This window comes from Triturus cristatus, chromosome 7, assembly GCF_964204655.1.
Source record: "Triturus cristatus chromosome 7, aTriCri1.1, whole genome shotgun sequence".
Lineage (NCBI taxonomy): Eukaryota > Metazoa > Chordata > Amphibia > Caudata > Salamandridae > Triturus > Triturus cristatus.
Genome location: NC_140590.1, coordinates 758,130,393 through 758,144,501, shown reverse-complemented (window position 1 = coordinate 758,144,501; position 14,109 = coordinate 758,130,393). Strand labels below are relative to the sequence as shown.

Sequence of the window (14,109 nt, the reverse complement as noted above, 5' to 3'; positions counted from 1 at the left end):
ACGCGGACCTCCTGGAGCGACTCCGGTGCCACAACTATGCCGCGCACACGGCCAGGACGCATGCTGGGGCGGATAGGGCGGGCCGCCTCCTGGCCTGGCTCATACGTCAGGAGGACCGGCGTGCTCCTATCGGTTCGATCCGCAGAGCGGATGGCACGCTAGTCCACACACAGCATGAAATACACCAGGCCTTCACCGCCCACTACAGGCAGCTGTACACAGCGAAGGGAACTGGTCCCCCGCAGCTTCTTGGGGACTTTCTGGCCTCTATCCAGCTCCCTGAGGTCACGGCGGCGCAAAATGGGGACCTCGCCGGACCTCTCTCTCTGGAGGAAATAGGGGAGGCGATCCAATCGATGGCATCTGGGAAGACGCCGGGGCCGGACGGCCTGCCCGCGGAATATTACAAAGCGTACCGCGAGTCCCTGGCGCCGCTGCTGAGAGAGCTCTATAACACAGCACTGGAGATTGGGTCGCTCCCTCCTTCTATGCGGGAGGCGTTCCTGGTCTCTCTACCCAAGCCCGACAGGGACCACACGGAGCTAGGCTCCTACCGACCCTTAGCGATGCTGAATGTGGATTACAAAATCCTTGCCAAAGTGCTGGCGGAGCGGCTGGCGCCGGTGGTCCCCCACCTGGTGCACACTGACCAAAATGGCTTTGTCCCGGCACGGTCAACGTCCCTGAACATCCGGCGATATTTCAGGGTAGCAACTGAGGCAGTGCACAACTGGCCCAGGGCGGGGTGCCTTATCTTGGACTTAGAGAAGGCGTTTGACAGCCTAGAGTGGGGTTATTTAGCCGAGGTGCTGCTGCGATATGGGCTGGACCGGGAATTCCTGCAGATGGTCGACCTGTTATACAGGCGGCCCACGGTCCGCGTCCGTCTGGGCCCTCACGTCTCGGAGGCGATACCGGTGGGCCGGGGCACACGACAGGGGTGCCCGCTCTCCCCGCTCCTGTTCGCCCTGGCGATTGAGCCCCTAGCTGTGGCTCTGCGGGCGACACTGGGAGATGGCTTACAGTTGGGGGACGCAGTCCACCACGTGTCGCTCTATGCCGACGACCTGCTGGTCTATGTACAAGATGTGGGGCGTGTCCCGGAGGAGCTACCGCGGCTGCTAAGGACGTTCGCCGCCATCTCGGGGCTACGTGTGAACGCAGCCAAATCATGCCTGTATGCCTTTAGCGCCGGTATTGAAGACCCGCGATACTGCCTGGATGGCACGCTGGTACAATGGAAGGCGGACACCTTCCGCTACCTGGGGATCCAAATCTATCGCTGCCCGGCCGACCTCTTCGATGGGAACCTGGGGAGGGCGGTCACGGCGCTCAGGTCGCAGATACGCTTCTGGAGCGCACTCCCACTGACGATCACGGGCAGAGTGGCGCTGGCCAAAATGGTCATGCTCCCCCGCCTCCTGTATTACTTTGCCAATCTCCCGATGTACATCTCCCCCGCATTTTTTGGCAAGCTTAGCCAGCTGCTGCGGGACTTTGTCTGGGGTAGTGCCCGGCACAGGCTGGCGCTCGCGAAGTTGTATTTACCAACAGACCGAGGTGGATTGGCCGCCCCTTGCTTTGAGCACTACTACCTGGCTGCTCAACTGCAATGGGTGGCCCGTTGGCTCGCCGACAGGGGCAGGGATGACACGGCCTCGGAGCTGGCACCCTACACACTGGAACAATTAACCAGGTTCTTCCATCCTCTCCACAGGGTCGCGCGCCCGCTGCCACTCCTACTGGAAGTGGCACACAGGTGTTTCCGGAGGGCCTTGTTCCTCACGCGTGCTGTTATACCGTACGCGCCGGCGATACCGCTTGAGGGCTCCCCTGGTGGGGGAGGGGTACTCACGGCCCACATGCTGGCAGGCTGGTGGGGGGCCGATGTGCGCACATTGGGAGACCTCTATCGGGAGGGTGAACTCGTACCGTACGAGACCCTGGTATCGGAGGACGGGCTCCCGCCCGGGGGGTTTCTGACACACCGCTCACTGATGGCGAGCATGACTGCCCAGTGGGGAGATATGACCTCGGAACCCGCCCTACATCTGACCATGCAATACTTGCATGTTATGGGGAGAGGAGGGCACTTGATACGCTGGTTCGCAGCCTCACTGAGGGAGCTGTCGTCCGTCAGCCTGGACCGCCTCCGCGCTAAGTGGGATCTAGATCTGGGTAGACCGCTGGAGGACAAGGAGTGGGAAAGGATACTCAAAGGCCCGGTGCGCATACCCCGAAACCTGCGATTCCGCCAAATCCAGGTATTTATTGTACACAGAGCTTACCTCACGCCGGAGTTAATCAATCGGTACTTTCACCGCACAGACGCAGTGTGCCCTAGGTGTGGTGAGCCGGGGGCGGGTTTCCTGCACATGCTGTGGAGCTGCCCACGGTTAGGTGTTTACTGGAGATCGGTCAGTGGGCTGCTACTAGAGAGTGTGGGTCGCAGCATCCCGTTCGACTGGCCCGAACACATATTGCACCACTTTAAACGACCGCGCAAGGATAAGGTGACGTCGCGGTTCATTGACCTAGGGCTGGTGGTAGCGGCACGACTCATCACGAAACGATGGAAAGCGCAGGACCCGCCGCGCGTGCAGGCTTGGATCGCCTCGTTTCAGGCATGGGCCGGGGCTGAGGGGACCGCCATCCAGAGGGAGGAAACATTGGGCCTGCGGAGGGAACCCATGGCGGACCACTGGAAGCAGCTGCTGGGGAAGCTCCGCCACCTGGGTGCGGAGGGCGATGCGGGGCTGCGGGGGGCGGCCGACGGCGCTGACGCAGGTGGGGGTGGATCGGGGGATGCCCCCCTGCCGTGCTGACATACCCCGGCTAATTCCTGCCTCTCTTGGAGCCGCGACGCCCACACTTGCATAGTGCTGACCACAGCCGGGGCGCACGCACACACACACATGGGGATTCCTGGGGGGGGGGGTGGGGAGGGGCGGGGGGACTAGACGACAACTGGGGGGGTATTGGGACTGCATGTACAGTTTATGCTGCCATCGTTAAGGTTTTGTTCTGTATAATCTTTAGGCCTGGCGGGTATTTTGTCTGTTCTTCACTATCTGAACGAGGCGGGTAGCACCCGCGCATAGCCACGGAACCCAGCTGAGGTACGGTTAACGTTGTTACTCCTGGTGAGACTACTACGAGACTGTCAAAGAAACTGTGGTTGGCTCCACTGAGGGCGGTGCTCGTGCACAAGACTGATTGCAAGTCCTGACGCAGTGGTTGGGGGTTCTGTAGCGGGGTGCTCCCCTGCTTATGCTATTACATCTATGCTCGCCTACTGTGTCACTTGCCAAAGAATGTTATTGTATTCTTTAAAACAATAAAAACAGATTTCAAAAAAAAAAAAATAAATACAATACAGAATCCGTACCATGCCTCCTCTCAGCAAAAAGGGCATTAGAGAGCAATGCAAAACCAAACCTATTTTAAGTCCCAATGGACAGCAAAATCAAGAGAGAAACGAACAGAGAATCCTTAGTAGAACAGGAAAGTCTCCCACCCAACCCCCACCCAAAATCAATGGCTTTTATACATTATTTTCACACATTATTTTCACACATAAATGAACTAAACTGTAGAATCATCGTGGTATGTTTGAAAATGTTACATTCACAGCAAATCAGAGCACTGTTATATAGCCTTAACAACTGAGCACTATCCCACGATATGAATAATTATGCCCACCCTATGCTAATCCATCCGGCGATGGTGGAACAAACTAGATACATGAACTACAAACTTGAATTATGAATAAATAGAGTATAGTGACCTAGCATAAAGACTTTGAAGTAATAATTGCAGTTTGGTAATTGAGCCAGGAAGGTTTATTTACAGTGCATGAACAATGAGAATGGAAATATACAAACATTATTCTGCTTGACTATGTACTTCAGAAATAACTGTGAGATGTGCAGGGGGAATACAAGGATGACATCCATTTTGGAAAAGATGTTTGCTAGACCCCAATTGAGGTCTAGTTAATAAGGGTCTCAAACATGCATTTCCACACATCATAGAAAACCTTTTCCGAAGACAACAGTACAATATCAATGTGTATAACTACATTCTGCACATTGCTATTAATGCTCTAAAATATAAATACACAAACATCCTCCACATTGGTTGGAGCTAAATGTGACTTTGTCCAGCTTTTCTCTGACATAAATGACTCCCCACCACGACCTGAATATATGAAGGTGGGCTCTCATCATTATGTATATGGACACTTCAGTCTTGCTGGTAGCGTTCCACCTGGTGTAATCTGCAGGCCAGTGATGAGGGTTACTCTGCCCACTTTCTGTGCATGTTATGCTTTAGATGCCCAGTGTATAACTGATGTTCACTGGAGTATCTCACTTATGCCTGCATCATTTTCCACGCTGTTCAGACCACATCATCCATGCTCTGACTCTTCCGTACTGTCTACCCATGCAACAACACGAGGCATTCAAGACATTATGTATAGTTCATAAGAACTTAATGAAATAGGTTGCCTTTCTTCTCCACACAAGTTCCATCTGAACTGACATACCAATCAGGTCCTTCTGTTAAGCTCTTAGAGTCCCCATATTATGTAGACTGGCTACAGACATAACCTTCACTATCTATAAAAACTTCTAAACTTTGGAGCAAACCCCTAACTCTGTTTTCTCAGAAGTTAACCATAATTTTAGATATGTCTTGAAGCCAGAACATTTAACTCATCTGAGAGGAATGTTACGTTTTTCAGCTGTCAACACCTACAAGTTTAATGAGATGTCAGATTACGATTTTCACAGGTGAAGATTATTCTTCAGTCCACACCGCCATGCATGTGACCGAAGGATGACAATCAGTCACACATTTTAGCAGGAGGAAGGGGAAGTGGATAAGAGAGATTGCCTCAAATGTCTGGTGGATCTCTCTACAGGTTTCAATTACATAACTGATAGTTTTCTACAATGTAATATTTACATCAAGAATCCTGTCTAGATTTAGTCATAATAACCTGTCAATGTCTGAGACGTAGCCTCTCCAATTTTCTTTTTTAATGAATGATAAAATAATGTTAAAGTAAATTGGTCTATTTTTTCATCCCATCATTTTTGTTGCTATATGATAAATGCTTAGTAATATTGAAGGTTTAATTCTGTTTCTTTTTAAAATAAGTTCTTAGGAGTCGAAGTGATAGTATTTAATACTTTCCATAGCTGGCTCATCAAAGATGCAAGTCTGTATTTGAAAGGTTCTCTCATGAAAATAGTCTCCTTCTAGAGTGAATTAAATCCATAAATAGTCACTTACTTTAGTATCCGGAAGTTAAGCACACCGAAATGGATACTGGATATTTCAGAAATCCTCGATCAGATGAAAGCACCGAGAGCCATTAATCTCCTCAACAAGAATCTCTTCACCACCATTAATCTCCTCAACAAAAATCTCTTCAGCACGCTGATGGGAATAATTCTGAAACACTACTCATGAGCTTCTCACTAGCCACTAATCTCCATGAAATACATCTCTTCGCGTGTTGGCAAGAATTACTCAAAGGTTCTACTCTCGGACTCTTCTGACAAGTAGGAATGAAGACTGCTCATGTGCTGACGAAGGACCTTTATCTTGGCCTGTGAATATTTCCTCCAATAGGCCTTTCTTAAGTGCGCATAGGAAGAACACTACCTCTCGTTCAGGAATTTCAGTTGAAGTGCTCAGCACACATAGTGCGTGTGATGATCAAATGCAAATTCTAACAGTCTCAGTAACTAAGACCGCTCAGTGTAATTTCTCTGAATTGCGACTGCCATGTTGGAATATTTGTCATTATCTTCTTGCAGTCTTCACAGCACAATCTGGGTATGGAGATTTAAAAAGGGACATCGTTTTCTCCATTAGGGATACTTGTTAATGTTTTTCGACGACCTTTTAGACATTAGCACAGGCCAGATCTGGGCATTCCTGACCGACCTTAAATAAGTTTATATTATCAAACAACTGGGTTTATAACTGTTGAGACTTGCTGTATTTTAGGAGACATTAAATGACTTGCAAGTATTGATTCCATATGACAAATAACATATACAAGCACTACCAATAGCTTTAGATAAAAGGCAGCTTATCTCCATTATTATGAGTGTTTTTAATGTATTATTGCAAAACACAGTCTTGCAGAATGAAAATAAGTAAAAGGGTATTAGGCCACATATTGTTAATAGTTAATCCTGAGAGGTTAAATGACTAAATAATATATAAGCTAAGCACAGGGTGAGAGGTTTTAAATAGGAACTTTGCTCAAGGGGCACCGACAAGACAGGCCATGTGGAATCACATCATCTGTTTTCGCTGACAGCTAACTGTGGAGGTATTCAGCCTTCACTTGCTGATCTTAAACAGCCCAACTGCTAGCAGAGACGAGAACAGCAGACTTTTCTATTCAATTGAACATAGTCTTATTGTTCAAACAGGTATGAACCATCTCTGAAACTCAAATTAGGCTTTTACTTTTCAGTGCTAAGATTAACTTCGTAAATAGAAAAATTACGGTTTACTATAAAGTTATATTTGCCAATTTATTGGAGTATTTTTGTCGTTTCTGCTTTTGGCAAGCATTGCAGCTACCATTCTGTTTATCTTTATTGTAGTTAGAATTCATATCTTATACACCAGGATAGGATCTTAATTTTAAAATAAATCTTTAAAATATGCAAATTTTTCCCGGTGTTCTTGAGTGTACCTTTTCTTAATGAAAGGAGGGTTGGATTCCACGAACTGTCTCTGAAGTGTTTTATAGGATACATTGTTTCCTGAAAGACATCTCACTTAAATATTGCTCATTGGGTTGTGTGGGGGTTGCAGTCCAACTGGCCCTGTCTTGAATTGGTTCACTGACAAAGTCCTTGGTGCCAGAGAAGTCCTGGCTGCTGCCTAGTAGCAGCAGTGGGGCGGGTGGGGGCGAACAAGGGGTGGGTAAATCGGGTAAAAATAAATCACTTGGCTTCCGGCCGGCTGCCGCCACCTCTCCTGTTCAGCGTTGTGATTGGTCTAAGCGCCGCTATACAGCACTCAGCCACGGGCTGGAGGGGTGGGCATGTTCTCCATGTAGGCTGTAATGCAGCCTTCATGGAGAACAGGGAAGTGTGCATGACTGTTTTGGGCGGCCCGAGAGGGCTGACCAAACAGTCACTGCGCACTCCTCCCCTGCTCTGCAGCCCCGCCCCCTCATGCACGCTGCCGCAGCAGGAAAACATAATAAAATGATAATATTATCATTTTATTTTTTCCTTTCTTTTGCAGTTTCCTGGCGTTGGGGCGACGCTCCTCTGCCTTAGTGGAGGAGCCACCACTGTTCCAGAGGGTCTAGAACTTGGACTTCTGGGCCTTGTTCTAGAAAATGTATCATTATTTGATGGCGTTCTTCACAGATATAGCAACGGCTCAAATATGGACTGAGGGCTGTAAACTTTTATAGCTTCAGCTTAAGCAATCCTTATTTCAGAAACCGTTTTGAAGCAATAGTGGTTATGAGGCCAGAAGGCCATTTGTTGTAGTAAATAACTCAACAAGACATTATTAACGCAACTAATCAGAAGGCGGCACAATATCAAAGTGCATGTGACATCGATAAAGTGGCACAATGCACTGGTTGTCTACCAAAACCTTTATGATGTCCTCTATTCATTGTGCTATATGGCAAGTGCCAGTAACACTATGTAAGAAGGAAAGTAAAGTGAAAAGTTGATCTATATATTTCAATTCACTTCAACATATTAAACACAATCCTAGAAACAGGTTAAGATAAAATAATGTTGTTTTAAAAGCCTAGCATGCAATAAGCGGAGGTCCAGTTGTATTGTTTGTTGTCGACAGAGTGTTAGCCCAGACTATATGCTTTGTTTAGCGTGTGATGGATGTGGACATCTGCCAAACGACTTTCTGTCATATTTAGACTACATATGGCCTGTAGATGCCCTAAACAGAGCAGACAGGACATCTGCCAAACTCTAAATAAGGCCCTTAATCTGAACTAACAAACGTCTGGCAAGAAAGAACACAAGAAAATACTGGAAACTTTGTTCATTGTATGGCAGACCTTTAGAACAAAAGTGTTATGTTTTCTGAATAATAGTTTGTGTATGCTTGGAAATATAAACATCTAGGTTTCCGTACCTCATTCTAGTTAAATGTCTTTGTATGTATGCATCCATATGCGATCTCTATTGCGAGAGCCCAGCAAAAAGGCAGTGGAGCGCTGCACAGGGTCAGAGACGAGCATAAAGTCAGCAAGCATTAGGCGAGGTAGCTGGGTTGTATATAGCTGATGCATTATGATATAGTGCTCTTTAAAGACATGAATGTTAAACGTTTTGGTGTCCTGGCTGCAGGTGTGCTGAGAACTACTAGAAATGGTGAGCTTGTTTGGAGGATAAGCAGGAGTGTTGGTCGTGATTGCTTTGTATATGATGCAGATGGTTTTAAAGATTGTGAAGGTAGGCAAGTGTTGCTAATGAAATTCTGTCAGGATGTGTGCGAAAGTGAAGCGGGAGCTGCTACCAGGCTATTTTTGTTTTTTTGCCAATGTGTTCCTTGGTTGGCGTCCAAGCTGTATCTAAGTTACTTGGCATGCAGTGGGGTTCAAAGGTGTCATATCAGTGAGCCAGGCTTTGGGTGGGTTAAGCTTCAGGGATGCAGTTGATATTCAGGTCTGGATGATGATTAGGCAGTGTCTGAGGTGTTGAATGTCTGAAGCAGAAAAAAACTAGAGAGTTGTATCAGCAGCATATTGGGGAATCTTGATGCTGTTATCTGTGAGTAGATCTCCAAGAGGCTCCATGTAGAGGTTGAAGATAACATGAGCCAGTATGAAACCTTAGAGGTCTCCATACGTGATGGGGGTGTTTATGACCTGTAGGCGCCAATGTGAATGAACTGATACCCATTGGAAAGGTAGCCAAACCAGTGAATGACATCGCCAGTGAATCCCATTCTAGAGTCTAGGGTATGTTTAAGGGCATGATGATTAACCGTTTCAAAGGCAGCTGAGAGGTTCAGCAGTATCGGAAGGCAGGGGTCACCTTTTCCGTGCTCAAGAGAGCATTGTCTGCGGTTTGTAATGTAGCACTCTCTGTGCTGTAGCCTCATCTGACGCTAGACTGGTAGTCCTGCATGAGATGGTGAGCATTGTTCTCTTGGAGTTGAACGTAGCTTGCTTTTTCAGTGACCTTGCAGGTGAGTGGTAGGTGAGGGATGGGCCAGTAGGTGATGAGGTCATCGGGTCTAGAGAATACAAATAAATTCTTAAGGAGTGGGAAAATCTGGCCTGTTTTTAGGGCTTCTGGGCAGATACCTTGAGTGAGGGAGGCATTGAAAATGGTTAGTTGTGGTTAAGGAGCGTCCCCATGGAGCACTTTGCTAATGGACAAGGGTAAGACATCATCCCTAAAAAGTGGCTTTGAGGGAGTAGAGTATTAGTGAGATCAATGATAGGGTTTTGAGGAGTGACCGTTGCAGGAGTCTGCATAAAGGAGTGGGCCTATGAGATAACACAGGCTTGATGTTGCTGATGTGTTGTCAGATGTGTTTTTTCACTGAAGATGATTTTGATGCCATTACACTTTTCTGTGGAGTGAGGAATAGGTGGATCTGGTATAGGGCTGTGGCTTGATTGTCTTGAAAACTGTGTCCCTCCTGTTCGTGCCCTCATTGATGGTATTGGTAAAGTACAGTGCTTTGGCTAATGTGATGAGCTATCTGCCTGTTGCATGGAGCTACTTCAGTATTATGTGGTTATTGGGACTTCTGTTTTTCTTCCATTTTCTTTCCAGTCTGCAGATGGATCGTTTATTGTCACTACAAATCTTAGAGTACCAGAGGACCGAGGTCTTTGTCTTACACTTGCATGTTTTAATTGGGTTGTGGGTGTTCTTATAGTTTTCCAATAAATTATTGAAGCTGTTTAGAAGAGTATTGGCATTTGATGTGGAGTTAGTAGGATGAAGGTGAGTTCAAGCATTAGGAGAAGTCTTCGAACGATCTGAAGGTTTGGGATTCTCATCTGTGTGGACTCTGGTTTGTTGTTAGCATGCTGACCAGGAAGCCAGAGATGACAAAGTGGCCGATCCAGGTCAGGGATATAGGTTGGTTGCATTGGATTGTTGGTGATGTTGGGAAGACCAGGTCAAGAATGTGGCCTTTTAGGGCGTGTAGCGTTTTATGATGCTTGTTAAAGTGGTCTTGTTTGTTTGCTGCTCTAGGAATGGAACTTGAATTTTGACCATCTGTTAATATGATTTATGACCCTTTTTTAAGATGAAATTATACCTAGAGCCCTGGAAGGGGAGATGAAAGAGAAACCTTATTTCGGCTACGGATAATACTTAAGATGTAAATTAATGTGTTCTTCTTCCCTATGTGTGCTGAGGGTTTGTGTGGACAGGCTCCAAATGTGCAACATTGTCACAGATGCAGAAATTCATAACTGCAAATTGGTATATGCATATTTCCATAAATTGTAAACTATATGTGCGCCTCACTACATGTTCATTTACTTAAAATACTGTTTTTCTTTACTTAGAGCAAATCTCAGTGACTCATACTTTACAAGTCGTCAGGATCGATATATGTTCTTACGCGACTGCCGTGATGTTGCCAATTTTTTCACCGAGCTAGTGGCCACAGTTGGAGATTTGTCATTGCAGCTGCAGCCAGATGATACAGTGCGTGTGAAAGATGGAATGTTGCACCCTTACCAAGGTGAGGTTGGGGATATAATGTCACTTCATGCTTGTGGACACAATGAAAGGCGACGCGATGAGTTTGTAGCTGTAAGGCGTTACATCACCTAATAGTTCTTTGCATGAGTTTAGAGCATTTAAGCAACTTGTAATTGTGGATGCTTAAAGCATGGGCAAACACCATGATCTGTCCCAAACTAAGCATTAGCAAGGGCTTGTCATCTTATTTTAACTCTTAAACATTTACAAGGTATTGGTACTAATTTCCTGCTGCAGGTTACTACAGCATCTAAGTGGTCTTGATGAGTTTGACTATGGACACACAACGTCCAAGGGATAAGGTATGATTTTATAGTTGTTTCCACCTACAGTATAGGCACATATATATAGAGATAGCATTCAGGCTTTGAAAATTATGAAAGGTTATATAAATAGCAGGTGTGTGCTGTACAAATGTAACTTGACTTAGTATACTTTACACAGCATCTAAATGAGTGGCACATGAGTTTCTAAATAATGTAGTCTGAGGATGGAATATCATCTCTTTCAGCTGTGAACTGCTAGAAATGTAAACCAACCTCAAATGAGTTTATAGCTATGGGTAATTGCTTCCTTGAGGTAGAAATAACATTGGTTTAACACCAAGGACACCAACAGAATGTAAGAAGGCATGAAACAACTTTATAGCCAATTCCCTGGTGACTGGATTCAAACCAAGCATATGCTAAAAGGTTCAAACCACTCCAACAGTGAAGAAAGTACTACCCGTAGCTTGGTGTTGGACTTGGCCCTCCCTGCAGGGTCACCACCCAACTTAGGACTCTGTGCACTTTATCATTGCTAACCTGTGCTAAAGTGCTTGTGCTTACTCCCTAACACATGGTAAAATTGGCTAAGATCTGATTGGCATATTTAATTTACTTATACCCCAGTAAAGTGCACTTCCATATACCCAGAGCACTTCTCTGTTGGGAGCTTTGCCTGGGGACCCCCGCTGGGCTAAATCCCTCTCCTGCCACTTTCCTGCCCTGCCGTGGTGGGCGGACTCACCGTGTGCAAGCAGACAGCAGCCAGTAGCATCCTGGTGGGACTCGGTGTCCCAGGGTGCAACGAGAATTATTGCCTGCAGCTGCTGAGGGGGAGGAGTCATCACCACGCTACAAAGCGCTGCCTCGACCCCCACGGCGTGGGACGCGCATCTCTGTTGGGAGCTTTGCCTGGGGACCCCCGCTGGGCTAAATCACTCTCCTGCCACTTTCCTGCCCTGCCGTGGTGGGCGGACTCACCGTATGCAAGCAGACAGCAGCCAGTAACATCCTGGTGGGACTCAGTGTCCCAGGGTGCAACGAGAATCATTGCCTGCAGCTGCTGAGGGGGGAGGCGTCCTCACCGCGCTACAAAGCGCTGCCTCGACCCCCGCAGCGTGGGTCGCGCGCCCGGACGAAGCCCAGGCCAAGGGCGGGCCCGTCTTTGCCCGGATAAGGCTGGGCTGGGCCTACCCTCTTGGCTTTGTCTTTTTTGACCCCTTTCTCCATGCTTCCAAAACCCCGATGCGGGACCACGTGAATAATGTGAGACTTTTGTGGGGTAAGAACTTCACCAAGTAAGCACGCTAGACTACCTAGATTTTTTTTATACATTTACTTTTGCCCTACCTTGATCTAAGTTAATCTGAATTATGGCAAAATTAAAACGGGTGGGGGAAAGGGAGAGTACAGCAAGGTCCCTACAGAACTCAACTCTTGATTGCTTACTAACGAGAGCTGTGAAAGTTATTGACAAAGAAATACTTGTAGTCCAACGCCGGTTGTCCTTAGAGGGGGTCCCTACTATATGTATGAATCAGGAAGTATTTACAGGTGCTCAAACAAGGGACACGGACCTAGAGAGCAATGTTCTTGATCTTTCTGTACAGGACCTAGCTAGCCCTGAGTTGCCCCAATGTCAAACTCGAGCATCTCCAGCACCCAGTCCCCCAGTTAAAAGGAAGAGGAAGCAAAAACACTTAGATCCTGTATTAGTAGCCAATACTAGATCCAAGAGAAAAGCTAGATAGGCTCTTACTGGTGATTGTAATAGTCTTACTGTAGTATCTCCCTCAAAATCAAATCCCTTTCTTGTAATATCTCCTACTACAGCCATATCCCCGCAAGACATCAAGCTCTTACTGGATGGTTTTGAAAAAAGAATACAAAATAAATTGCTACCCATCATGAACAGGCTTGATAATCTAGAAAATAGTGTTGAAAATGTGAAAAAGATACTCTCCTCCCAAATCATAGGGATAGACAATTATGGCACCTTATGCCCTGGGACTGCAGAACATCTAGGGGGCGCAGACAGTAGGAAAACTAGCACTATGGCGGAAAATCTCCTTGGTAATCTAGCACACCCTACTGATATGTCCACTGTTCAGAAAAATGTTCATGACACACATGAAGACGCTTGCAGGGATAACACTAGGCAGCATAAACTTGCTGGATACACGGGTTGTAATACTACCAGCCTGCCATTGAATAGAAAAGACATGGTTCCTTCTAGACAGTCCAATTTACGAATGAGAGATGCTCCCTCAGGTGGAGAAAACAGTGCTGATCTGACTCTTCACCTTCCCCCCAGATTGCTATCCTTACGTGGTGATCTTAACCAGTGTACCAACACTTGGGGGTGAGCAAAAGTAATCTTCTACTCAACTAAAGAATAAGGTCTGCCACTGGTTAACACAGAACGCCGATTTCTCTAGTTCATGTTTTCATGACATTTTGTTCACTCATAGAGTGAATTGGGTTGGTCCACTACAGAAGGTAGTAGAGGGAGACTGCATAGTGATTAACTGCAGATCTTCAGATCCAGCTAGGCAGTTGCTCTTAAGCTGGGGGGGGGGGGGGGGGGGACGACCTGGGTATGTTGAGTACAAAGGATTCATTTAATGCCACTTGGCTTTTTCTATAGACATCTTAAGCAGACTAGGTTATACTCCCCACCTAATGTACACCCACCCCAGAATCCATCAAGCAGGAAAGTCTGTTTTCCCATGGAAGTCCGCATTAGATTTGAAGCCCTTACCGACTTGGATAGTCCTGCCTGACTACATGAAGGGAGTGATGTACCGGCACATAACGTAGTCACAACCACCCACGTAGAGGGATTTACAACTACTGATAACATTGTGTTTTTCAATGAGACAGTCAACATCCCTCCATCCCAGCAAATTCCCCATGAGATAGCTCAGATACCAACAAATGCCAACTCTACATTCAACCACAGGCAACAGAGAAGTGGGGGTGCTGAAAATTCACTTTAGATTGTCTCATGGAATATTGTCGGAATTAAATCTAAGCTAAATGATCCTGAATGGGGTAGGATGGTTGATAGTAATCATGTA

The 14,109-nt window shown here is 46.6% G+C and overlaps 1 protein-coding gene across 2 annotated transcripts in view; it reads left to right on the top strand.

Moving 5' to 3' along the window:
* The window catches only part of PGS1 (phosphatidylglycerophosphate synthase 1), a 747,017-nt gene that overhangs the window by 294,469 nt on the left and 438,439 nt on the right, over window positions 1–14,109 (top strand). For both annotated transcript variants that reach the window (XR_014966596.1, XM_085617472.1), the window contains exon 6: window positions 10,565–10,743. Coding sequence is in view for 1 of the 2 variants with exons in the window: in XM_085617472.1 (XP_085473598.1) it covers window positions 10,565–10,743 (179 nt within the window). In the remaining variant the exon portion in view is untranslated. The remainder of the gene's footprint in view (window positions 1–10,564; window positions 10,744–14,109) is intronic.